This window comes from Motacilla alba, chromosome 6 (genome assembly GCF_015832195.1).
Source record: "Motacilla alba alba isolate MOTALB_02 chromosome 6, Motacilla_alba_V1.0_pri, whole genome shotgun sequence".
In the NCBI taxonomy this organism is placed as follows: domain Eukaryota; kingdom Metazoa; phylum Chordata; class Aves; order Passeriformes; family Motacillidae; genus Motacilla; species Motacilla alba.
The window spans coordinates 16632079-16658331 of record NC_052021.1 but is presented as its reverse complement, the minus strand read 5'-3'; the positions used below and the strand labels follow the sequence as shown (position 1 = coordinate 16658331).

The window sequence follows — 26253 nt, the reverse complement described above, 5'->3', positions numbered from 1 at the left end:
TCTTCATTGCTGCAGACTTTATGCACGGTTTTCCACTTTCCTGTGGCATGTGGTCATAGAGACAGACTGCCCCGTGGAAAGTGCTAGTGCTGTTACACTGTGTCTGCTTCTCCTAATGGAGACAAACCTATGCCGGGGTGGATTAAAATCTGAGCTAGAAACAGATGTGGTCCAGCTTTCTGTCATTTTTGGCAGGCAAAAGAGTAGTAAGGCAAGCACAAGCCCCAGATTACTACCATTAAAAAAACACAGTAGTTTCTCACAAGTACATCAGTGTTGTGATTCCTTTTCAACTCTCTGTATTTCTACTGAATTAACGTGTCAGTGAATGTTTTTGAACAATAATCCATAATGCCTGGGACTGCTTAACCTCTTTTTACATCCTGTGTTGCTCTGTGCGCATTTGTCTTTCCACGTGTATCTTTATGTCTTGTTATGCATTTATTAAGCTCCTTAAATTTGGCTGGTAAATCATTCAGGGTTAAAATTCACTACTATTCTCACAACATTATTTCCTAATCTTTAAAATATGTCAGTGGAAGAGCTTGAGGGTGACCTTTGACATCATAAATTGGAGAGCAGGTTGACATGAGAACGACCTCAAGAAAATCAGACGGTAGAATCACAGATCGAGCTCCAGAGGAGCCTGACAGGGACAAACTTCTCCCCTGGGCTCCTGGAGCAGGACAGAGAGGCTAAGCTCGGCTTCTACAAACTTCTCCCTGTAAGCATTGGGAGAGAGGGGACCTGTTTAGTTGGAGTGAAATGTGTGTGCCAACACGTTCAAGGCTTGCTGTAGCAGGTACAAGCATTTGGGGACATTTCAGGGAGTGATCGCACCCTACACTCCTGCACTGAGATTTTGTCGTGAACTTCAGTAGAAGCCAGGCTGGAATGTAAACTACGAGCAGCATTTGGACTCCAAAAGATTCATCAGTGGGCTGGAGCGCGGTGTTTTTCGCACAGCCGGTAGCCTCCGTGTCCCGGTAGGAGCGGCACGGTATTGACAGAGAAGCGCTTCCCGGAACCGCCTAGACCCGCAACAGTGCGTGCGGTAACTCGCCTGTGATTAAGCACGCCCTGCAACTGCTGCTCCACCGTGCAGCGGAACGCTTCCAACTGCTTCCAGCTGACTACGGACTTCATTCCCCAAAAAAACCTCTGTCTGGATGATAGCTCGAACTGCAAAACCCGAACAGGCTCGCCGTGCCAGTACTGAGAGGAGCAGATGCTCAGCACGGGCTCCAGGGTACGGGATGGCCAAGCACTGAACGAGGCAGGCAGTTTGCGCGGAGCCAGGAGCAGTGTATGGGTGTGCAGGCACAGGAGCACCGTGTCCACGCACCGCGGCTGGCTTTGCGCGGAGCCAGGAGCAGTGTATGGGTGTGCAGGCACAGGAGCACCGTGTCCCCGCACCGCCGCTGGCTTGGCGCTTTGCGCGGAGCCAGGAGCAGTGTATGGATGTGCAGGCACCGTGTCCCCGCACCGCCGCTGGCTTTGCGCGGAGCCAGGAGCAGTGTATGGGTGTGCAGGCACCGTGTCCCCGCACCGCGGCTGGCTTTGCGCGGAGCCAGGAGCAGTGTATGGGTGTGCAGGCACCGTGTCCCCGCACCGCGGCTGGCTTTGCGCGGAGCCAGGAGCAGTGTATGGGTGTGCAGGCACCGTGTCCCCGCACCGCCGCTGGCTTGGCGCTTTGCGCGGAGCCAGGAGCAGTGTATGGGTGTGCAGGCACCGTGTCCCCGCACCGCCGCTGGCTTTGCGCGGAGCCAGGAGCAGTGTATGGGTGTGCGGGCACCGTGTCCCCGCACCGCCGCTGGCTTTGCGCGGAGCCAGGAGCAGTGTATGGGTGTGCGGGCACCGTGTCCCCGCACCGCCGCTGGCTTTGCGCGGAGCCAGGAGCAGTGTATGGGTGTGCAGGCACCGTGTCCCCGCACCGCCGCTGGCTTTGCGCGGAGCCAGGAGCAGTGTATGGGTGTGCGGGCACCGTGTCCCCGCACCGCCGCTGGCTTGGCGCTTTGCGCGGAGCCAGGAGCAGTGTATGGGTGTGCAGGCACCGTGTCCCCGCACCGCCGCTGGCTTGGCGCTTTGCGCGGAGCCCCGCGCCCGGGACGTGCCCCGCACCCTGCGCGGCGCGCGGGACGGGGCGGGGCCAGCGCGGAACGGCGCGGCCTGCCGCCCTCCTCGGCCAATCGGAGAGCAGGGCTGGCGCCGTATGTAAATGAGCCGCGAGGCGATTGGGCGGCGCGGGCGGGGGGCGGTGCTGGGGCGGCGGGCGCTGGACGGGGCGGGCGGCGGCGGGCGCGCAGCTGGAATGGGGCGGGCGGGAGCGGGGCGCCCGGTGCAGCTGGCGGGGGGCGCCGGCCGCCCGCCATAAAGTGAATGGCCAGGGTGAATGGGAGGCAGTCGGCCGGCGCCCTCCGCCTCCGCCCTCCCCGTGAGCCGCGGGCCGGCAGCGACGCGCAGAGTGGCTGGGGAGCCGGGGGGATTTACTTTCTGACAGCGGCAGAGCAGCCCGGGGCGTGGGGCGGCGGTCAGCTTCGCTCCTCTCGCAGGATTAAGTCCGCTCAGCCGAACCCGCAGCTGGAGCCACTGTAAGTGCCTTTCTGTCCCCGGCCTTCCGGCGACCTTCTTTCCCCCTTTCACTCCGAGCCCCTTCGTACTAGCCCGGCCGGCCGTAACCTTTTCGATGCTGGCGCAGGGTAAGAGCATCCCCGGCGGGGTGGCTAGGTGTGCCGTGCTCGGCAGCACGGGGTCAGCCCCAGTTCAGCGCGAGATCGGCTTTCCGTCGCCTCCCGTGGGTCAAGAGGCGGCAACCAGGTGAGAGCGGGCGGATAGAGCCCTGCCCTGCCATCCAGAAGGGGTCCCGGGGCTGTGCGCCGCCGAACTGTCCCCTATCGCTGCCGGGAGCGCTGCCCGCCTGGCAGCGGGGCGCGGCCCTTCCACTGCTCTGCTCTTGTAGGGCCCGGCGACCCCCTGCTCGCCGCCGTCGGGGTGCCCCAGCCCCGACCGTCCCCTCGGGGCCGACGCGGGCCCCTTTCCGACAAGCGCTGCTGTAGTCTCGCGCCGTTGCTAAACTTAGTCATTTTCCACTCGGACGAGCGGGGCAGGGGGCTGTTTAAATTAGCCGGGATTCGCTGTAAATAACGGCGTTGCGGGCTGGGACTCAGCTGTCTGCAGGGTCCGGGCAGAAAGGCGCAGGGAGCAGAGGCGGGGAGATGTCGCCGGGGAAAAGGAAGGCAGCCCGACGGCTTTTGGACAGTTGGATAAATTATATTTATGTAAGGGCTGGCTCCTGTTTACAGCAGAGCCGACCTCCCTGTAGCGCCGGGGAGAAGCGAGCCGGCCCCGGCGGACGAAGCGCATTCGTCCCGGGACGCCGCTGGCTGCGGCGCGCCGGCGGATGGGGTTCCAGGGACCTGACCGGGAATAATAGACCTGGTCGGGCTACGTGGAGGGAGCGCCGACCCCGCGGCAACCCTGCCGGGAGCATCGAGCCACCCTGCCGGAGCGCGGCTGGCCGGCGCTGGGACGCTGCGGGCAGAACCGGCTGTCGGGCCTCCGGGCGCTTGCACGGGCTCTCCCGCCTCCCCGGCTCCGGGGGCACGGTGAGGAGCGGCGTCCCTCCGTCCCGCTGAGCGGCCGGGAAGGCCGGCCGACTGGAGCGGGCTCCCGGCGGAGCCCGGTACTGTCCGCTGCCCCGTCTGTTTCCCGCTCAACGAGTGCGGCTCCGGGGGAAGAGCCAGCCCGCCAGTGCGGCACCCCCTTGTCCTTTCCCCCGACCTCCTCCTCGGAGCAGGAGTAAGGAACGGGTGCGTCCCGGCTGGCCGCGGCTCTGGCGGGGGAGGGCGACCGCGGCGGGGGCCGATGCCGGCGCTTCGCCGCAGCTGCTGGAGCGGGCTCAGGGAGGGGGGCGGCAGGCCCGGTGCCGCCATGCAGGGCACACCTGTCGGCCGTTCACCCGGCGCCCCCGCGGCTGGACAGCTGAGGGGACGAGCGGGGAGGGGACTGGATTCCACCCCCCGGCACAGCCAGGGCCCTGCAGAGGCGCTGATGGGGGTTGCCGCAGCCCCCACCCCCCTCCCCTCCCCTCCCTGCCCGGCTGGGGTTAGGCAGCTCGGGGCAGCAGTCCCTTGGCCGGAGCTCCCGAGACTCCGCACCCCTTCCCCGCCCGGTCCGCCGGGTTACCGGGTGCAGAGCTCGGTTCTGCACGGGAGCCGCAGAGGAACACGCTGCTTCTGGACGCCGGTGCCCCGCAGAGCCTGGAGGTGAGCTCCCGGCCGCCGCACCCCTTTGATGCTTCGAGCTGGCAGTGCAGAAATCAAAACTTATCCCTCATGTCCTTGCCGTTCTTTCACCTGAGAGGGAAGCAGACTTCCGACTGATGGGAGCACGACCCGTCCACTTTCTAAGTGGAGTCCAGTGCTGAAAGGAAAGAGAGGGATTTGGCGTCCCCCAGACAAACTTGTGGGTCTTCCACACGTGGCCCGTGGCCTGGAAAACAGGATGCTAGGGATGAAATGGCTCCCTCCCATCTGGAATTTCGGGAGATGCTGGAAGGAAGTGCTCAGGAAGCTGTCTTTCAGAGTCTCACCTCTGTTCCTGTCCCATCTTCCCAAGACAGAGACAGGACCACCTTTTCGGTGATGGGATCAGTGTCTCCCTGGCTCCCGGCACCACGTCCAAGCCCCTCAGCCTGCCGATGAGCTGAAGTGGATAGGTGTTTGTGCAGGCTTTGATGGTGCCTCGCTGTGAGGGACAAAAGGCTGCCTTCTGGCTCTGGAGGGAATATCCAGTCATGGTAGCTGCTTTCAGTTTTCACAAATGTCTGCTGAAGAAGAGCAGAGTTTGATTTTTATTTTTTTAATTATTATTTTTCATTAGCAAATTGTCACACCATGCCCAGTACTCCTCAGAAGGAACCTCACAGAGTGACTTTTTTCCATGTCAGCCTGGAGAGGGGTCTGGGCAAGGGCGGTGGTTTTCCTGCTGTTATTGTAGTTCCTTGATTTGCCTGACTTGCTGCCCAGATTCTGCCCATGCAAGCCCACCTACATTCCTGTCCAAGACACTGCTTTAAAAACCAATATTAATCTTTGTCAGAGAAACTGTTGCAAGCCTCAATTAATACCTATTACGTTTATACAAGGGCTTAATTCAGGCAATTATTAGCTCGGCAAATTGTGACTGGATTGCAAAAGTATTGGTTAATGTTCCCTGTGAAGAGCTGGCAAAAAAACCCTTGTATCTTCTCTCTGTCAGATGCTACCCAAAACCTTGAGATTGAGAGGTGAGGCTGACTTTGGAGACTGCCAAAAAGAAAAAGCCAGAAACCTGATCTAGGAGACCGCTCCAAAAGGAAGATGAGATGAGCAGGGGACATGAGGTCTGTCTCGTGACCTGGCACATGTGCCCTGGCCTTGGGGACAGGGGAGGTACCTGGGTCTGGGAACAAAGTCCCAGATGGGGAGATCTGCTGGTTTCAAGCTGTGCGCTCTGCATCAGGAAGGAAACGGGACGAGACTATGGTGCCATGGAGGGAGGAGGGTCAGAAACAGGAGGCTGTGGCGTCTCTGAGCAGGCTCAGCTATTTATCTGGCTGTTTAAAAATGGAAGATTGCTATTTACTTAGGGCCTGATGGCAGAAGGGGCAAAGCTGCCCCTCTTGCTGTGGGCCACTGGGGCTGGTGGGTATTAGGCTGTGCCAAGGCTGGGCATTTGCTGTTGGCTGGGGAACAGTCTCTACCAGCTGGTATTAAAGTTTGTGCTGAGGCTGTTGGAAAAACCCTCTATTGTCAACACCCGGCTGAAATAGGCTGGGGTTTCGGACGGCTGGAGAAGGAATATTTCTGAGGCCAGTCCGCCACACTTCCCTTCCTCTTCTTTGTGTGCTGCTCCCCCTCACCAGCACCCCTGCCCTCCTCCCGCCTCACCTCTGAATATTAATGCCTCTGGCAGATTGGATAATAATGTGACTGGGAATTGAATGAAGCTGGTTATTAGCTCTGGGCTTCCTTGGGGCATTTAAGGGAGTCCACAGGCTGATCCTGGAAGCTTGGCAGCACAAGGGACCAGCACAAGGGCCAGACTCAGTAAAGAGTGGGGGGTCACTTCTGTGGGAAAGGATTTGCTTGAATCCTCATGTCCCTCTGACCCCAGAGGAGGACATGTATGGCAGCCTAGCCAGAGCAATTCCTATGGGACGGTTAGCAATAGATCTGTTGGGTTTTGGCAAAAAAATTTAAATATTCAAAGTTTTTTTTCAGGAAAGACCTAGGAGATCTAGCTGGGCAGAAGCTAAGAAACATTTCTGTTACTAGGCTTTAAAAAGAGGTGGGGAGTGAGCAAAGGAGGTCTCTCTCTTCTCTTCCCATCAGTATCAGAGTATTACCAAGCAGATTCAGGAAGAGAGCCAATCCTTTACCTCTAAACAAGAAATTTACCACTGATTTTCAGGGTGTAGGTTCATCTTTGGAACACTCATTTCTGAAGAGCTGAACCTTTTGATCTCTCTCCTCAGGAGACTCCTATACGTAGATCTCTGGACGCTTTAGCATGAAGGGAAATATCCCTGTTGAGCTGAGGAGAAACTGAGCTCTGGCAGAATTTCCTGATCCGAGTCAGAAATACAGCCTCTGTCCCTTGACCCTCAATCTGATGCTCTTTGCTATCTCCTAAACCACAGCTCCACCAGAAAATAAACATTTACACCCTTTTGAATAGTGCAAAAGAGGAGGGAAACCAGAGATGGATTTGCAGAAACTGTTATTAATTTTGTCCCTCTGATTTTTCAACTATTCAAAATGTTCTACGATGCATTAATGGGACTGCAGGTACTGGGGATCTTAGCAGATCTCCAGCTTGGGGGAGCTGGGTCCTGAGTGCACTAAATTAACCCCTAAAAATCACCATCAGAGATCACAGATCACTGTAATCAAGACACCTGTTTGTAAACTTCTATCAAACAAGCTCACAATCCCAAATCTGAGAGGCTAAGAAATACTTCTGTTGGGAGGCACAGCACATATGCCACTCTGAATCACACAGCACTGCTCCTATGGGCTATTCTTTTCAAATACGTACATTAAATTGCTGCTTGGGGAGCTTCAATGGTGTGGTACAGGCTGGAATGCTCAGCACCTGCCGAGCTCTCTGCAAAAACTGAAAAAGTACGAAGATGGAATGAAACAAATGACTAGAGGTTCGCAGTTACTTCCACCTCTCTCTCTTTCCATTCTGTCTTCCCCTCAACCTTATTTAAAACAGAAGCAGCCTTCCCACCACCCGTTGCCTTTTCTCTGCTTTGCAATGCTGCCATTTATATGAGTCTAATTTTCTTTTAAAAAAGCTGATTATAAATGACCATTGTGAAACATGAGGATTTAATGGTAAATCAAGTTGACCTGTCTGTGTGTGGACGTTTTTATTTACTCCTTTTTTTGAAAAGCAAATAAACATAGAATCCCTCCCACATAAAGCAGCTCCCCACTTAGATTTGAACACAGTTTAAAAGAAATCTCTTTTGTTTTAGCCATTTTTATTTCCTGTTTGTTTCTGAGCTTAGACTTGACAATGAAAACCACATGAAATTCCCTGTTTGTTCCATCAGTTTTATTTTTGGTGCCACAATATCCCAACTTCCAGTTCTGTGAGTTGGGTTTGGGGTTTTTTTGTTTGCACTTATTTCAAGGCTTTACTTTTTAAAAAGTAAATGCATGGAGGTTTTCTTCCAAAATAAAATAAATAAGGCTTTTTAGAGGACTGGATGTACTAGGATAATTTTTAAAAAATTAGATCGTTAAGGTAAATTAATCGAGCTGTAAAGGTCAGCCTCCGTATGAATCCATACCTAAGCAGAAATACCAAATCGATGAAAAATACGGACTTTCTTAGCCCGTTAAAAGGGTTTTGCAGCTTACTTTGTGTTGGGTGGGTTTTAATAACAGTGCCCCAGTGCCTGAGCTCAGATATGCCCGAGTTGCAGACCAGGGTAGGAGGCTGGAAAGCTGTTCCCTGGCCCTGGAGCTGCAGCAGAGGTTGCTCTCAGGGTGACAGGGTCTGGGCAGGCAGAGGCACTTTTGGCTGTACGGCCCTGTCCCGGGAGCAGGCTCGTCCGTGGACGGGACGTGGTGTGACCCAGGCAGCAGCGCTGTGAGATGGCTCACATCCTTCTGCCCCATCCCTTTTCTCTCCGAGCCGCTTTGATGGGATCGCCCGAGGGCCAGACTGGCTGAGTAATTAGGGCTCTGCAGCTTCCTCTCCTACCCACCCAAACTGCCTACCTCCCAGGGCTCCGCATGGGATGCGGCCTCGAGCAGATGGAAAAACTGAGGATTTGGCGGGGGAAAGGAGGGGGAGGTGTGTGGAAGGAGGAGTAGGGGTGGAGGGGAAAAAAAAAAAAACACAAAAACAAAAAAAACCCCAGCAGACTTTGTATACAGTCCTTAGGCAGCACACTCCCACATTTCAAGATTCCCAAAGTGAAACCTCTTGGTTTTGCTTTAGCAGCGACTGTTGTGCCCTGGATTTAGGGACGTGAGACATTTTGCCACGGCCTCGAGTGGGGCCTCTGGGCGAGAGGCTCGGAGAGAAGGGCAGCTAGCCCTCTTTGCTGACCCACCCGCCCTTCCTCCTCCTCGCCCCCGATCCGCGCAGCGTTCGCGGCCGGTGTACGGCAGGAAAGCCGGGCGATCCGCGGGACCGATCCCGCCGGCAAAGGCCTGGTGCCAAGCACTGCGGGATCGGCCCCGGCACTGTTTGCTAATCGCCTCCCTCGGCCCCTTCAAACAGTGTCTGGATAAACAGGCTGACCTTCAGGGCATGTTGCAAGGTCCACAAAGATGGAGTTTGGAGAGGGAGCAAGCTCCAGCATCCATCCCGGAGCCATCCTCCTCCTGCCCCAGCCCTACTAGCTGCAGTATCGCAAGGAAGAGGGGAGGGATACTGTGAGCTGAGATCATCCACTTGTTTTATTCACGGCAGTCTTCATTCTGCAAGGGTCTTCTTGTCAGAGAGCTTTAAACAAAATTTAAATACAAATTACTTGGGGGTAAAAAAAAAGAAAAATCATCAGGAAACTTTACAGCCAAGCACAGCAGACTTCGACTCCCTCCAGCACTGCCGGTTTGCAGTGAGACAACACATCCCTCAGAGCAAGCCAGCAGTTTCTGGGCTCTTGTTCCCTTAACCAACAGAGCTGCTCGTTGGCCATGGTGGTTGGTGGGGCCATCACAGAATTTCTGGCAGTTACCCCTTTTCCCTTTGCAGCTCTGCAACCCGCTGAGCTCTGACAGGTTGTTTTAAAACAACGATCTAGTACCACCCCTCCCCCCCAAAAAACTTCTTTCTAGCTGCTGGTTTTGCTAAGTTCTGTCATAGAACAAATGTTTATGATCAAGTTGAAGTTCTCTAGAAAGGATTTCCAGAAGTGGTGATGGATGGCAGACACTGACAGCCCTACAGTGGCATGGAGGTCATAAAGCCATAGTGGTGTGACATGCTGGTGGCAGGGCATCCATCCCAACCTTCAAGCCCCTGTATTACCCACTTGATGATGAACTTTCTTGAACGTGTTTACTAATTGTGAGAATCATTTACATCTTCGATAACATCTGATTTAGCCACTGCCCTTCATCTGCATACAAATCTCCTAACAGCAGCTGGAGCCACAGAGCTATCTGGGCCTCCCTAAAATGAGCCAACTTTACAACTATAGAGATACAGAAATGACCCAGCCCCTCTTCTGCAAGCACAGCCCCCATAGGAATCAGGCCAGTTTCCTTTGACTGCCAGAATAATTAGTCAAATTTATACAATTGCCCAACTAAATACAGCAACACATACCAATCTGCTGATGCCAGGCCCTGGTGGCCTTTGCTGCTGCATGAGCAGTGCGTGTTCAGCTGAGCTGCAGACAGGCTGCCTGCACCTCTTGTTTCTGCCCAGGATCCTGGCTTGCAACTATCTCATCTTGCTCCTGGCTCCCCAAGAGCAGATCCCGATCCCTTGTACACTGTGGCTGTGAGCTATTTCTCTCATGCAGATGCAGGCAGATCCCTCAAGTTGCATTGCAGCCAGCTTGACAGGGCTGCAAGAGTGGGCAAGGGCAGGTGGGGATGAACAGAGTCAGTATGTTCCAGCCAGGTCAGTGCTGGCACTCCACTTTAGTAGATCCTTTATTTCAGTTGCAAGATTTTCCCAGGCAGAATTTCTTACTGAAATCAGCCTTTTTTCTCCCTTCCCGAAAACAAAGGGATTAATTTCCCTAAAGGACTTTTCTTCTCCTATAACTGCAGACCATGCTCTCACTCCTAGCACTCCTGCATGGTGGATCCACACCATGCCAGCAACTTTTTGCAATTGAAAGTTGTTTGGGCAAAACTGAGTTTTTGCTGATTTATTTTGTTCCAGATGCCTAACAAACAAAGTAAGCCATAACAAAGCGTAGCCTTGTTAATATAGCTGCACAGTCTGTCAGAATAAAAATCCCAGTCCTGGTTGATAGATCCAAGGTGCCAAACACCCCACTGAGGCATAGTGTCTAAGAGACACTGGAAACACGGCTGGACACAGTGAGACCTGAAGCACAATGCTCACAAGAATGCAAGAACTATGAATGTTAATTTAGAGAAAAAAAAGCAACTTTGCAGAAAGTCTGGCAGGGCTTTTCTTTTGTGCTAAGATTAGCAATTTGTTTCCAAATTTTGTGTGCCATTTCAGAAACCATCCAGGTATGCTAAGGGTAGCATTGAGGTCTAAAGATACTATTGTAAAGAACTTGCTTTAAGCCAAGCCCAAGCACATTACCCTGCCTCTGCAGAAGCCAATGCTTCAGCTTGGCAGGGTCTGCACCAGTGTGGGGGATTGCAGACACACCTGTTGTGGGGAACGATGCACTGTGTGTGGGGCATGGTGACATCAGGGCGCTTCCACAGCACAGGGGCACAGTGCAGCCCATCAAATAAGCGAACAGGACACATTCCATTGTGGGCTTTTTTTTGCTGTGGACATGGGTATGGAGCTGTCAATCCTTGGGACATTTCCATTGTGATAATCCTCTGGAATACAGACAGTTTATTAACCCTCTGCCACCCAGAGCAGAGGTTTCGGCCATCATCCTCCTCTCCAGCTGGAGGTTTATGTCAATGTGAGGGAAGCAAGTGGCCTGCTCCCATCTTGCAGGCTACCTCCAGCCCCCAGGAAATGCATTAGGCAGTGTCCAGCATGGTTGGGCATTTTCCTAGCACCTCTTATCTGAGGATCTGAAAGCACTTAAAATAATTTTGCTTCATTACCTCCACCAGCTCAGATACGCTCATTTACGTGATTTCTGAGATGAAGGATACAATCCCAGAACAGTCAAATAGTTTTACCTGCCTCATAAGGCAAGTCAGTGTCAGCGCCTTACCTCCTCACCCTCTTCCCACCTCACATTATTGGGAACTTCTCCTTAGAGCCACGCACAAAAAGAGAAATAACCTGGACCCCTCATCAGAGAGCTGCCAGCTCTCAGGTCCTTGCTGCCAGCTGTGGCCAGGAAGCCTGGCAGCAAGAGCCTGGGCTACTGCAGTTCCATGGCACCATGCACAGCTCTCAGTGCTCTGTGGCCCAATCCATGTGTGGGGCAGTGCCAGACAACTTGCTCTGACAACAAAGCCACTAAGTGCCTCAGGGAGCTTTGGCAAGTCCTACTGATGAGAGGAATAAAACCCCTAAACCATGTTCTTCAAAGCAGCACACACCACTACCAAGCCACCCTCAGGAGCTCAGGGGTTAGTGCCCAGCTGTAGGGACTAAATCGAGAAATAAAGTTTATTATAACCTGTGACTCAGCCCTTGCTGGAGGTCAATGATCCACTTCTACCCGAAACCACTGCTCAGGCAGCCTGAGGCTGTGCACAGCCTGATGTTTTTGGAGGCAGGCAGCTTGCTCTCCTGTCCCATAATGGCCCTGTGCTCCGGGTCACCAGTTGGCTGCTGCTGTTTATCTTCCAGTGATTAATGGTTGCTCTTGGTTCCTGCTGCAATTCCATTAAGATTAGAGATTTAAAGCTACACTGAGATGTTTAGCAGTGGGTGACCTTGGTCTCCCCATAGTTATAATTCTATAGTCTCAAGGAAAAAAATATTAACTCATTTTGCACCCCATCCTTCTTGCTTTCTAGCAGTGGGGAAAGAGCACCTCACAGGCAGCACTTGTGTTGGTCAGCAAAGAGAATCTGACTCTTGGTTGCTGCACAATTCATGCGCTGTGCTCATGTGGTACTTTTAATTCCAGCCCACAGGCACTCTGATGGCACCATAGCCTGAACAAACACATGTATCCAGAGAACAAAACACTCTTCCTCAAGAAAACAGGCACACTCTCAATCACTTCCTCTTTGACAAGAAGCAGAGGGAGAGGCAGGGCCTGTTCCACCTTGCCTCAGCCCCTCATGGGGACCGAAGTACAGAGGCAGATCACCTTCCTGAAAATGTACATTTAAATAGAAGCCCAAATGTTTGTCTCTCCTAAAAGTAAGCCAGCACACAGGGAACATGAGCATGGGAGGAGTGAAGCAATCAGCAGTAGTTTGACTTCTGCGATTGATGGAGCAGGAAGAGACAGCTCTGACCCTAAGAGTCTAGTGTAACATCATATCTTCACCTCAGGGGATGCAAGAATGAAAGGACACTTCCCCCCAAATGATTGCAGAGCACCTTTCAGCCTGAGGGGTAACCCTGAACTCTTTGTGGAGATCAGCAATTCCAAGCAGAAGATTCAGCTACTCTGGCCCTGGCTGGAGGCAGGAAACTCAGAGATCCACAGGGCTGTGCTGATCTGCTTGAGAGAGGCCAGCTTAGGGCTTCCCTCCTATCCTTGGGTCATCAGTGGTCCTTGTGCTCCTATCTTGGAACCTGAAGCATCAGGTCCTTGCTGAAGCACCCCTGCATGCCCATGGGAAGTCAAATAACATCAAAACAATGCAAGAGACAGCTTTTCACTTCCAGATCAACCTGCCAAAAGCAGGTCCAGCAGGAAGCCTGCAGGCAATGCAGAGAGTTGAGCAGCACACACTAGTCAGTCTCTAGGCAGCTCTCAATGGGCAAGACCCACATCACAAAAGCCACCCCTATAATTAGTCTTACTTTGCTTGAAGTCAGCCTCTATGTTTCCTTCCCACCCCTTCAAAGAAAAAAACACCCAAGCAAAATCCTCCTTGCTCCCAGGTGATGGAGCAGTGCGTTACAGAGAAGCAGGAGACGGGTCACAGGGACCCTTGTTTCTGTTTTCAGGTAAACAAGGTTGCCCTCCTCACGAAGGAGTGTCCTCCTTCTACTGCCTCAATGTCCCTGGCTTGAGCAGTTGGGAGCTGACACAGAAATAGAAAGGGAGAACATTTGAAAAGAGAAAAGGCCTAGAGCCAGGATTGCTCTTCCCCTGCCCTCCACCATGCCCATGGAGAAGGGATGGCAATTCCCTGTCTGGCTGGAGGGTCTTGTTCACATGGGCACCAAGGAGAGGACGCACATGGGCAGTGACTGGAAGGAGAGATGTGTTTGTTACAAGTTTGGGAACCTTTATCTCAGGGGCAATAACACATCAATGGAAGGAGTTATGAGTGCTGGAGCAGCCTGGGAGCCATGGCTAGTTTTACAAAACTGAAGCCTCTGAGAAGCCTGGCTGCATGTTGCTAGTACAGGAGGTGTCCCTAAAGAAACTGTTCTTTTATGTTAAAAGAAAGTGAGATGAAGAGTCAGATGAAGATGGTAAATTTGATTTTATCTAAAAATACTTTTGAGTTGCCTATTTCAATGATTCTTTGACACTGGGCAAACAACTTAGTAGAAATGCCATGAAGGTTTAGCGTTGACTTTTTTAATGTCTCTGCCTACAGCAAGATTGAGCCAATGTGGACAAAAGCACATTTTTTTAAATTCAAAAGGGCTGTATAATCTAGAAGAATACCTTACAGCCTTTTGTGTCAGTAGCATGGGGTTGCCTTTGGGTAAATACATTGGTACAGAGCTCACGTGCAATCACCATGGCACACTTTTCCTGCTTTTATAATCATGCTGAGTAGATCCCTCTCTCCCCTTGCTTTTGCTTCTCCATGACCTGCTCAGAGCAGACTGAGACAGCATTCCTTGATGCCACCACAAACGGTACACGCAGTAGGTTATGTAATTACATATATACATACATCATCTTCTCTCTGAAATCCTCCTGCTTTTAAATTCAGTTCACAAAGCGAACTTGTGCTCAGCCACAAGTCCCAGTTTAAACTTGAATACTGGCCACCCTTCATAACCAGTTTTAATCTAAATGCCCACTGTATCTCTGAGGCAGGCTAAGCAAGCTATGTTGTGTCCAGCAGCTTGGATGAACTTTGCAACCACTGCATTGGTGCAGCCCAGGTTGGGGCATAAATTTTCAATACCAGGACTAGGTTCTCCTGAGCCTTGTACCTTGTGTTGTCATTTAAGCCTGTGGAACCTTCCCTATGTAAGATACTCCTCCCTGGTTTTCCTGTCTTCATTCTAGTTTGTGTAGATGAAAGCAATGCAAGATGTGGAAAAAAGAGCAAACAGGACCCTGCACAGGAGGACACTGTCCTTGAGTTACAGCGAGGCAAGGATCTGAATTCCTCCTTAAATCGTCCAGTACAGTGTCAAGCTCTAGAAGAGAGGAAATTGTGCTTGACAGATGCAATCATATGCAAATGGCTGTAGAAGAGGGGAAATTATCATCTACAAACATTGGGCAGAAATTCCATCTGCTGCAGACTCAAGAAGGGCTCTTAATAAATTCTGAGACAGCAAAGTGACACACATCTTAATCAAGACTTAATCCGTGGAATTAATTCACTGCGCGTTTCTGCATAATTCTGAGAGTAATGCTAAAAGCCATGGCAATATCAGCAGCAGATGGACTCCCCTACTCCATGCAAAGGTATTAAAGAAAACACAGCCCCTGTCACATCACTTCATGTATGTACACACTGCAGAATGCAACAGGGCTGTGCCTGGCTGCTGGCAGGAGCTTAACGCAGCCAGCAGACACCAAAGGTCAGGCTTGCCACAAAGTGGAAATGGAAACCAGCCTCATGGCAAAGCCAGAGTCCTGCCACTTTTCTCCCACAGGAGAGGAGAAGCCCAGAGAAAGGCAAAGGTCTGGGAAACCAGAACCAGGTCCTAGTTTGTTATGTGCTGCTTCCAGAGAGCACTGACTGAGGTTGGTGTTGAGACTGTCCCACCAGTACCTGGGAGACGTGGTGGACTTCTCAGGCAGTGAACGGAGGTCAAGCCAAGTGAAGAGCAAGGGAAACTACAGGGGTTTTGTGAGCAAGATCTGCTGCAGATGCCAGCCAGATAACCATTAGAAATGGCTCTTTTCTCTCTCATTACAGCCTGGAAAGCACACTGCAGGTATGGGGATCAGCCCTGGGCCCTGGCAGCAGCCTTGTACAAATTGACTAAAGGAGGCTTTAGACAGCTCTGAAAATACATTCTTAGTCACTGTCATCCACGTCCAAATGAGGTGCAACAGCTATGTGATTAATCTCTTGTTTACATGTCTAAAAACTAACACAGTCCAGACTGTCTTCAGCACGTTCCCTCCCTGACACGCATGGATTTGAGGGGCTGGGCAATCCCTCACCACCCAGGAACCAGCCTTCACAACTGATCTCCACCTAAAGTTTGAAAGTTCCAAACCCCTGGTCCAAACTTCCCTAAACCTAGGGGTCCCAGATCCTGGCACAATTTATCAGCTGTTGTGTCTTAGAGGAAAAGGATCCCTGTCTGGAAAAGTGAGGGATCAGCTGGGAGTGGCTGAAGTTTCAGAAGCTGCTGTGGTCCCCTCAAATTAATCCAGCCTTCATAAACTGTGCACTGGTGGCAGTGAAACATCCTGCGTTTTGGTGGGTTATGATCCAAAATTCAGATTAGGGGCTAGGACAGGACCAGCTCACCTTTGCAAGGGATGTAGCTAGGCTTGGAACACTTACTGCCTCATGCCTGCCTCTTCATGAGCATGCAGTGTGGTCAGAACTAAGGGGTGCTCTCAGCTGAGTTCCTTTAGGAAATAGAGATGGAGGGTGCAGGGTCCATAAGGAAGTGAATGATGAAAATAATTGATCTTGGGACAGGGAAAGAGGTGGCAGAAGAGTCACAGTGGTTCCTGCAGTCATGGGGAGCAGCACTGACAGCTTCCCAGTTGGGATGCTTTCAGCCAGGGAAGATGGCTCATCAGCACAGGCCAGTCTCTTGAGGGGACATGGGGAGCCTCGAGTCAGGATGATCTCAAGCTGGAAGCAAGCTCCTGCTACAGCCTTTCCCAGGCACCTAAGTGTGTGAAATGTGATTCCCATGTTAATTCAGGTTCCAGAGGTCCTTATGTACCCCAAAGGAGTCCACTTGCACTGCCTGGGTCTCTGTAGCAGTGGCTGTGCAGGCAGATGTGCCTTCCTATGAGTGCCAGGCATAGGAATGTTTTTCTTTTGGGATGTGTGCATGCAGTGCTCTGTGAACAGCTTTACTTAGGCTTGGCCAGCTTGTGGAGAAACAAGGGAGAAAGAGGAGGGAAGCTGGACAGGGAGGATGGGAGAGGTGGGATGACTGGGGAAGGTGCTAACAGCCCTTGGCTGGCCCAGAACCACTTCCTCAGATCTCCATTACACAGCATGCTCCCGGCGTTGCTATTTCAGTCTGAATGTCACCTATAAATTGGAGGCTCTTTCTCTGAAGGCTGCAAATAGAAGTGTCACTAGATGATCTTTGATTGATAGGGAAGCTCAGCTGAAAGCCCAGTATGTCCATTTTCCAGCCAAGAAACTCAAAGGTGTCCAAGGATCACACAGGGATCCTTTCCTTTTCCTAGACTTTTCCTCAAGGCAAGTCCCTGCTGGAGGTGGTGAGGAGAGGTCATACAGACATTGATCTCTCTGATCACCCTGTGATTACTGTTTTTCAGATTCCTCCTTCTCCACCGCCCATCCCTGCCCCATGGATTTCAACCTGCTGGCAGACGCGGAGGCTCGCAGCCCAGCCTTGTCTCTCTCGGACTCTGGAACTCCTCAACATGAGCACAGCTGCAAAGGGCAGGACCACAGCGGTGAGTGCAAGGCTCAAGATACAAGAAAAACCCTGACCCATCCTTGCTCGTGGATCTGGGTGGCCAGTGGATTGCAGTGCTCCCAGAAGGACAGTTTCCCTTTGTACTGGGAGCCAGAAAAATGCCATAGCAGCATGGCTGTGCCAACAAGCAGGGGAAAGGCATAAGGGTCCATATTGCAATGGCAGCTATTGGGAGGGAGGGTGAGAACATCATCCCAGTGGTGGGGTCATCTGGCCCTGGCTGCAGGAAGCCGCTGCTCACAAGGGTATAGCCCATGGCAGGCCAGAGCCAAGCAAGTCAGGTCACAGCCCAATCAAGATTTTATTATATTTGCCTAAACAGGATCCCCACAGCAGGAGACCTGTCCCCACAACATAGGAAGTATCCAAGGTGCAGAAGGTTACACCTAATTTAAACTGCCTTTTTTTTTTTTTTTAACCTCTGTTTAAATTGTTTGAGTTTAAAATTTCCTTGGTAAAGGTAAACCTCAGGCTGAACTTTCCAGGTTCATGCATTAAGATGAAAGGGAAGCACTTGTCCTTCTTGCTCCTGCTTTAACTGAAAATGTCTCCTCACCTGTGTCTCACTGCTCTCCCACAGAGGGGCCTCTGACCATTACCAAAGGCTGAACCAACCCCAAGCCTGCTGAATTCTTTATCAGGCTCTGAATAAGGAACATCACCATTCACATCTGTTCAGCTACCAAATGCTATGGTTTCCTCTGGATTTTACATCTGTCCGGTTACCACTCCATCCCTTGTTATTCTGGATGTGTCAGGATGCAAAGCTGCTTCTGCCAGTGCCAGCATGAGGGAGTGAGGGCCGGGGACAGCCCGCTGCTCTCCGTGTAAAGCCTCCAGGCTCACCCGCGTGCAAAAGCTAATAAGGATAATGATGCAGATTAAAATTCCCCAGAGAAAGTATCATGAAGGGAGTTACGCTGGGATAACTAGAGTCAGAGAATCCGCCCGACAAATTCCCCACTGCACACGTACCTTAGTTGGGCACATCCCCAAGCTCAGTGGCTCCTCGTCAGCTGCTTTGGATGCATGGCAGTGTCTCCATTCAAGTGGCCTTCCCTATTGAGCCCACCCTGGCATGCTGTAGAAGTGCCAATTTAGGCACTGACTTTTCTTTCCATTAGGCATGAGCAGCTAATTCCAGCTATGGCCACAGTCATTTCACCGAGTGGGCGAATGTGTACAAGATATATTCCACAACCTATTTTGGGGCGACGATAAGTGTTGGATGCATGGCTACATCACTCCCCACTGTCTTAAGCAGTCTAGAAATAAAACGGTTCTGGGAGGTGCCTTGCCAGCATTACCTGTGTGCAGATGCTGGCAGCTTGTGCCTTTGCAGCAGAGGCTGATGGCAGCCATGCATCAGCAGTGTCAGGCAGAATAGAGCTGGCTACCGAGGCCTGCCTGGAACAGGGGTAGAGCTGCACTTCTGACACTTCTTGACTCACCTCAAGAGAGCTACTTCTCCTTGGCCCTGCTTCATCCATCCACACAAGTGAACACAAACCTTGCTTGTCTGGGCTCAGCATTCAGGGATCTCAAGTGTCCTCCAATTTTATGGCATGGTTAGTGACACCTCCTTCTATTAGGTTTCATCAGGCAGCAAAGGGGAGAGCAAGGATGAGGAGTGAGAGAGGTAAAGAACTGCCCCACATCTCCCCATATTGTGCTCCTCAGCATGGATTCAAGCCACACACATCCTTCCTCTGGGCTCATTTCTTTCCCTGTATTGCCACAGTTTGGTTCCTCACTGCAATCAGTCAAAACTCCACACCTTTTACAGAGGACACTTATTCCCTGCTTACAGAAGAAGCAGAAAAGAGATGACATACAGAAAGAAACACAGCTAGCAGGTATGGAAACAAAGAGAACACCAAGATGAACTGCAGATATGTTTCAAGGCTCAGAGTTGGGATTCCTATTTCTCCTTAGACTTAAGATTTATGGAAAGTAGGTATACCAGAGGGTGTTGAGAAGACAAATACCAAACAAGATACATTGTGATCTCTTTCACCCAGATATAGCCCATAAACCAGTGGTACCTTCATTCCATTTTCTTTCGCTCTTGGTATAATTTCTTCCTGAGTGAAGAAGGGCAGCCCTGGGCAGGAGTTCCCAGTAAGGGCATAGCCTCCTACTTCACAGCAACCCCTTTGGAAATAAGTATTTGTCAGGGACTTTGGTGAGAACACATCCCCTGTATGCATCAGGCTCCTAATTAACCCAGGCTCAGCAGATGAACAAACAAACCCAATGTTGCCTGTTCATCTGTATTGAGCCATTCCTAATAACTAGCTCAGATGGGTGGCATCCCTCCTCGTTCAATCTCTTTTGCAGATGAATAGTGCAGGAATCTCCTGCATCCAATACCAGTTTAAAGCACTGAGCTAGAGAAATCAGATTAATCTTCTTGGCAAGAACCACTATAAAAATCCACATTAAGAGCATGCTTCCAAGAGTTCTGCTGAATATGGGCTCCACTAACAAAGATGCTCATGAAAATGAGAAGAGTACCACAAGACCACAACCAAGCTCTTTCATTCTACTTTTCAATTCCTATGGCTTTGTTTCAAGAGCGTGCTGGGAAAGTTCTTGTACAGGTACACCCTGGATGGAAACACAAAGTGATCCTGATGCTGAGAACAGGACATAACACCTTCCTGCTCAGAAGAACCAACTTATAACCTGCTGCTGTGAGCAATGGCCATCTCACTGTCCTCGCATTCACACTCCCGCTGATGGATAGCATCAGACATGCTACAGAAGCAGAGGTGGCTGATGAGGAGCAAGCCACTCACCACACCCAGGGTTTCCTCCCTGGAGAGCGAGCACTTCTCCTGGAAATGCTCTCTGCTCTCTGCTGTTCACAGAGCAACTCCAGCATTGCTCCCTTTGAAGAAAGGCAAGTACAAGGAGAATTTTCCAGGAACACCAGGAAAATATTTCTGAATTCACAGACTGTCACAGGAAGAGGGTAGTGGCAGCAGGTTCCTAAGACAGGAGCATCTTCAAGGTCTGGGGCCCACTAAAGCACCTGCTGTTGGCACAGCACTGCCCTGCAGCAGTCTCTGTGGGGGCTCAGATTCTTTTAGGCCTCTTGCATGCCCTAGAAAAACTAAATGGAAAAGACAGAGCCTATTATTCCAGAGCACATCCATTTGACTTGTGGAATCCCTTTTTTCACTGACTCAACTGTATTCCAGGCTGCTGTCTCCTTGCCTCCCCACTCATTAAGGGGCTGTACCAGACACCTTCATGCTGAGATTCTTCTGGACTTTGAAGCCTTTTGAACTAGCTTCCACTCAGACAACTGCAACCAAACAAAAATTTAAATTTTAGCAGAGTGATTCCAGGATATTTTTAAAGGTTCTTCCTTCAAGTGAAACAGTTTGGGAGCTATTTGCAAAAATTTCTATTTAGTTTAGCTGACTATTTCCCAATGTAAAAGAACACCTCCTCTCCCTGCTGAAGACTTGATTTTCATTTGGAAATGCTTCACCTGGCTTCTAGATCAGAGGAAGGAGTTGAACATCAGAAATTATTTATTTTCATTGGAATAATTTTCCTCTACAGTGATTTGTCTTGATTCCCAGCAGAATTAAACACAAGCTATAGGTTTCTTCCATCATAAAAGAAAGTGCCACATTTGAGCAGTTGGGCACTCTATTAGGACAACTAAAGGGAAGATATTTGTATTTGCATTCTGCCCCGATTTGCATTTTGCCTGCTTGTATCTGCACAGCCCCCAAAAAGGGCTGTGGCACAGGGAAGCAGCTGGCTGCCCACCTCCACTCACAGCAGCCAAAAGCTCAGCATGCAGACATGGACTCTATGCCCAGAAGGAGGCTGAGCTGTACATTTCAGTGAGATATCAGTGTGAACACTAGAGAGTTTTGAGACTTTAATGGGCAGTGAAACAAAAGACACTGCCTCCAGGAGAGGGATCTGTGGATCAGGAGGAGGGCAGGGGCAGAAAGACAGGGAGATGCTGGAGTACTTCATGGTAAGGTCTAAGAGAGGCCTTTCCCTATTTTTCAAAAATCAAAACATATGCAGCTAAGTAAGAATGTAAAGGAGGAAGAAGGGGAATGAAAATTTGTGCTCCTCAGGTTTAATTAATTGAAGAGCTTCAGCTTGCTATCAATTTGCAATTTGCCTTTTCCCATCCCTTGTCCACGAGGGACAGGACTAGATCTTTTGCTGTGCCGTAAGTGTCAATTTCTGTTCAGTTTTTCTAAAGGACACCTTAGGCACAGAGTTTTAAGCACAGTAAGAACCTTCTGATCTGGATAAATTCTGCCACTATCTCCCATGTGAACTGTAAATGAAACCCAAATATTGGAAGTTTGGAAAATCTAAATCTGGTCACTTGGAAGCTAACATCTGTTATGGCAGTTAAACAAAGGCAAGCTGTGCTGCATGAAGGGGGTTTTGGTGCTGGGTGGATGCTTGCTTGCAAGGACAAGAGAGGGAGATGGGACCACTCCTGGTGGCTGCAGTGGAAGGGGACCTCACTGAGCATGCACTGGTTGCCTCAAGGATGGGCTCCCCAAGTGCATCCAAGCCCTCCAGTTAACTCAGGGGATCTCTCCCATTTTTCTGTTTCTCGCACAGACACTGAGAAGTCCCAGCAAAACCAGACGGACGACTCCAACCCTGAAGACGGCTCGCTGAAAAAGAAGCAGCGGAGGCAGAGGACGCACTTCACCAGCCAGCAGCTCCAAGAGCTGGAAGCCACTTTCCAGAGAAACCGTTATCCAGACATGAGCACCAGAGAGGAGATTGCAGTCTGGACCAATTTGACAGAGGCACGAGTCCGGGTAGGACTGCAGCCCTTCCACCTTCCTGGGCCTGAGCTTGTGGGGAAGAAGCCTGCCGTGATACATGACCAAGCTGTCCCCAAACCAAGGAAGGAATTAGGAGCACTAGAAAATTTCCTTGTCTTGGAAACACCTCACTAGGGTCTGCCCTTGGGATTTGACACATCCTGCCGCACACATACCCCAAGCTGGTGGTGCCTTCCCCATCTAGGGCCACCTTGCAATTATACAGGTAGATTCAAAGCCCAGGCTCTGCCCACCAGCAGACCCTTTCCTTGCAGTACCATCACTCCCCAGCCTTACCCTTGCTGGAGGGCACTCTTTTGGGTTCCCAAATCAATGTGCAGTCACAGGCATAGTGTGGCAGGGCTCCAGCTGGAGTGAGAGCTTCTCTCTGCTACTAGAAATATGAGTTAGCAGCATCATGAATAGCCTTCCAGCAGCTTCCATGCTCTAGGAAGTTATATTGTTTGAGCCCCTCTAACACTAACAGATTTTCCTGTTAGAAGACAGACCTATAACATCCCACTCCAAGCCAGTCCTGAGGCAAATTCAAAAGAAGAGAAGTTATTTTCTTTGTTCAGCAGTTTTCAAGTCACATCCTTCAAATACTTTGCTCCCAAGTCACACAACCCCAATCCCTCCTCCTGGCTGTGGTCTCTTGGAAATACAGCAAGTATTTTCCTCTCTTTTTTCTGTATAAAGGGCATCTGTTTGTTGATTAAGGTGAGTTATTCTGTGTGCTGTGAAATGGCAGTGGTTTGGGTTTCTGTTGGTTGACTGAGGACCACCTGGTGATTCCTGCTGGGAGATGACCCTGAAGCCCAGACATCTTGCTGCAGCTCTTTCCTGATGCTCAGCCTCCCATCTCCCTGGAAGCATCGCCAGCCCTTCAACAGCTCTTGTCTTGCTGGGCAAAGAAACCAGGGCAAGGCCCCTTTCGAGGTCAGCCAGAGCAATTCCCATGGCCTCCCTCTCTCTCTCTTGCAGGTCTGGTTCAAAAACCGCAGAGCTAAGTGGAGGAAGCGAGAGAGGAACCAACAGGCTGAATTGTGCAAGAACAGCTTCGGAGCCCAGTTCAATGGACTGATGCAGCCTTACGATGACATGTATTCCAGCTATTCCTACAACAACTGGGCCACCAAGGGGCTTGCCAGCAGTCCGCTCTCAGCCAAGAGCTTTCCATTCTTCAACTCCATGAATGTCAGTCCCCTCTCCTCCCAGCCCATGTTCTCCCCACCCAGCTCCATCACCTCAATGACCATGCCTTCATCCATGGTCCCTACTGCTGTGACCGGGGTACCGGCCCCTAGCCTCAACAACCTGGGAAACATCAATAATCTGAACAGCCCGAGCCTCAACTCTGCTGTCTCATCCAGTGCCTGTCCTTACGCCTCAACAGCCAGCCCCTACATGTACAGGGACACGTGCAACTCCAGCCTGGCCAGCCTGCGGCTGAAGGCCAAGCAGCACGCCAACTTCACCTACCCAGCGGTGCAGACGGCAGCTTCCAACCTGAGCCCTTGCCAGTACGCCGTGGACAGGCCTGTATGAAGGGCTGCCCTCTGCCAACCAGGGACTCGACCTTAGCCTGACAAAAGGAGACCTTTAGCTCTACAACAGCATACGTCCTGCAGAGAATGAGAGTGAACATGACAGCATAAGAGGGAGACAGGGAGAGAAAGAGAGAAAAGAACGAGCAGGCAGACGAACCTTTATGAAGATTTGTCTATTGTATGGTGAATTTTGACTGTCTTTCCCCTTCAAAACCCCTTCCCTTCTTGCCCACCAAACCTTCTCCTCCATGGTAAAATAAACCAAAAGAGTCTACTGGAAGGCCCACGGGGAAACAGGAGCCCAAACATGCAGGGTGCCTGACCCATGGGAAGCACAACCAAGTATGTTTCAATCTGCCCCTCCAAGCCCCACAGGTGTGAGCCCCGCAAATTCCTGGGACAGCACAGGCAGCCTCACACCACCCCTGCAGGAAACAGCCAGAGACAGGACAGCTTGAGGCGGGTTGCCAGTTGGTGCTTGGCTAAACCATATTCTCTGCACATGTGCAAGACTTCAATGAAAGATACCTTGCCCATTTATTTATCATACAGCCAGTAAGGAAGCCTTGTCTCAGTCAGTTATCATCTCTTTATAATGCATATATACAACTGGCCCTTCAGACTTGAAACCTTCAGGAGCTGGGGGTTGTAAGAATATGAAATATGTGTATGTATGTGTGTGTGTATATATATATATATATATATATATATATATATATATATATATATATATATATACACACAAATACATATAGAGACATTAAAATATGCTTTCTTGTTTTGGATGTGAAACAATCTACAAAGTAGACCTTAAAACCAAAAACCCTGTAAAGGAAGCACATCCACCGAGGCAGTGTCCTGGCTGTCATGCTTTACTGCTTCAGTCATTTTGGTCAGACACACTGCCGCCAGCATACATCCCAAACATTCCCATCTGCAACAATCAGCTCCTCCTTGCACATCTCCTTCCCTTCCCCAAATCCCATTTCCAAAAAAGATAATAAAAGTTGGCACAAACCCTTTAAGCTTCTGCTTGCGTGGTTATTGAAAGCACAAACCTGCATCTGAAGATTCTGAAATCAAGTGCCAGCAGCCCGGGTAAAGGAAAGCATCCTTAGAAGCACCAGCATGAGGCAGTCCGAGTTGGAACAGGGGCTGAAGTTTGGAAGAGTAGTTCACGTTCCTCACATATCAAACACCTGGCTTCTCAGAACAACAAAAGACCACACACAGAGTAGGAAGAGGAAAACAAGCCCCCTCTGTGTTCCTGGTCTGCATGCACTCAGTGCAGCAGCAAGGTTGAGCCTCTTCTGCCTCAGGCTTCCCCACTGGATGGGGTCAGTGCCTTTGGGCTCCCACAGCCCAGGGCAGGGGAATTCCCCCCCTGGCACTCTGGCTCGAACAGTGGTCCCCAGGGCAGGTGCCGGGTGCAGCAACTTGCCCTGCTCAACTTGCCCTGTTGGGAAAGCTGTAAAACAGAGGTGGCCCTCCTAAGCCATACAAGCACCTGGAAAAGCTGCTGCCAATGCAGAGGGAGGCAGCAGATCCCTCTGAGGGCCTGAGGAAGCTCCACATACAGCAGGGGAGCAGGACATCTCTACCCAGTGCAATCACCTTTCCCTTCATCAAGCACAAGCTCCAAGGGAAAACATAACTCCAATATTTTACTTTCCTCTTTAGACAGAAAAAAAACAGCCCTAAAATATCTTCAGAACAAACTGTCCTACCAGGAAGAATAGGACAGGCAAATCTGACATAACCCATGTTCTGCAATGTCATCAGCATGCAGAGGGAAAGCAAGTTCTTTGCTAAGAATGGATCTTCACTAGGACACTGTAAGAGGTCTCTCAGAAACCAAGCTCATAAACTGTTCAGTTTTTGCCAAAGCCTCTTCCACAGTTCAGTTGCTTCTGAAGATATTTGTGAGCAGATGCTGGAAGCAGTCACTAGTGTCAGCTCACCCTCACTGTAACAGATTATTCTTTGCTCTGAGCTAATCCAAAATCTGGGAGCCAAGATATCCTGCACTGAAACAGCTACCAGTAGAAAGGGTTGAAAGATCAAGTGTAAACATATAAAACATAAACATAGTACATCTCAGACCATATGTTTCATTTTAACCTGGATCCTACCTTGCTGCTGGGCACAAGTGCTGTTGAAGTAGATTCAGTGTTTAATCTCCATTCTGTGCTGGAGCTGCCACCCAGCAGCCTTTCCACCAAATACACACCTCATCTTGGTGCTGCTGTTCTTACCTTCCTTCTCCGATACGACTCTTCCATCTATGGGAAGAAAGAAGGGCCTGGGCTTCTGTCCAATACCCTCTCCTCCACTGAGCCCAATTCGTAGCAGAGTCCACCTTTTCTCCCTGGTAACCCAAGACAAGTGGTGCCACAATCCTCTCCTATTGCCTTGAAGAAAAGCTGATCTCTTTACATACTTGGTCTTTCCCTCCTCCTTCTCCACACACACTGCACCTCCACCCTGTGCTTGGTGGTTCTCTATGCTGCTCTGGTGCTTGTGGAGGTCCTCTACTTGTCCCACAGAGAAGATGATGTTTGGCTGGGGGAAGCAGTACAAGACTTGGCTGCTGACTGTTACAAGATTCAGTGGATGAAAGATATGTCCAATTATGCCAAGCAGAAGGCCAGCTCCAGCACATGGTTCTCATTATCTCCTCTGGGAGCCAGTAGGGAAAAGTCAAGACCTAGTTTAGGTCCTGATTTTTCAATCTGAGGTTTTTCATGCAGTCATTTAAA

The 26253-nt window shown here is 50.7% G+C and overlaps 1 protein-coding gene across 2 annotated transcripts; it reads left to right on the top strand.

Moving 5' to 3' along the window:
- Positions 1-2317: 2317 nt before the first annotated feature.
- Positions 2318-24519, top strand: PITX3 (paired like homeodomain 3). Of its 2 annotated transcripts, none has more exons than XM_038140502.1 (4): positions 2318-2591; positions 16952-17092; positions 21733-21938; positions 22929-24519. In XM_038140502.1, exons 2-4 carry the CDS (start codon positions 16984-16986, stop codon positions 23490-23492), a joined length of 879 nt encoding a protein of 292 aa, XP_037996430.1. In that variant the 5' UTR covers positions 2318-2591; positions 16952-16983; the 3' UTR covers positions 23493-24519. The 2 variants fall into 2 exon arrangements, with proteins under 2 accessions (XP_037996430.1, XP_037996431.1); XM_038140503.1 differs by lacking the exon at positions 2318-2591 and adding an exon at positions 5190-5383.
- Positions 24520-26253: the final 1734 nt, after the last annotated feature.

Coding starts and splice junctions, on each gene's coding strand:
- PITX3 (XM_038140502.1), top strand. CDS start 16,984: ATGGATTTCAACCTGCTGGCAGACGCGGAGGCTCGCAGCCCAGCCTTG. Junction 17,093..21,732: donor CAAAGGGCAGGACCACAGCG/GTGAGTGCAAGG, acceptor TTTCTCGCACAG/ACACTGAGAAGTCCCAGCAA. Junction 21,939..22,928: donor TGACAGAGGCACGAGTCCGG/GTAGGACTGCAG, acceptor TCTCTCTTGCAG/GTCTGGTTCAAAAACCGCAG.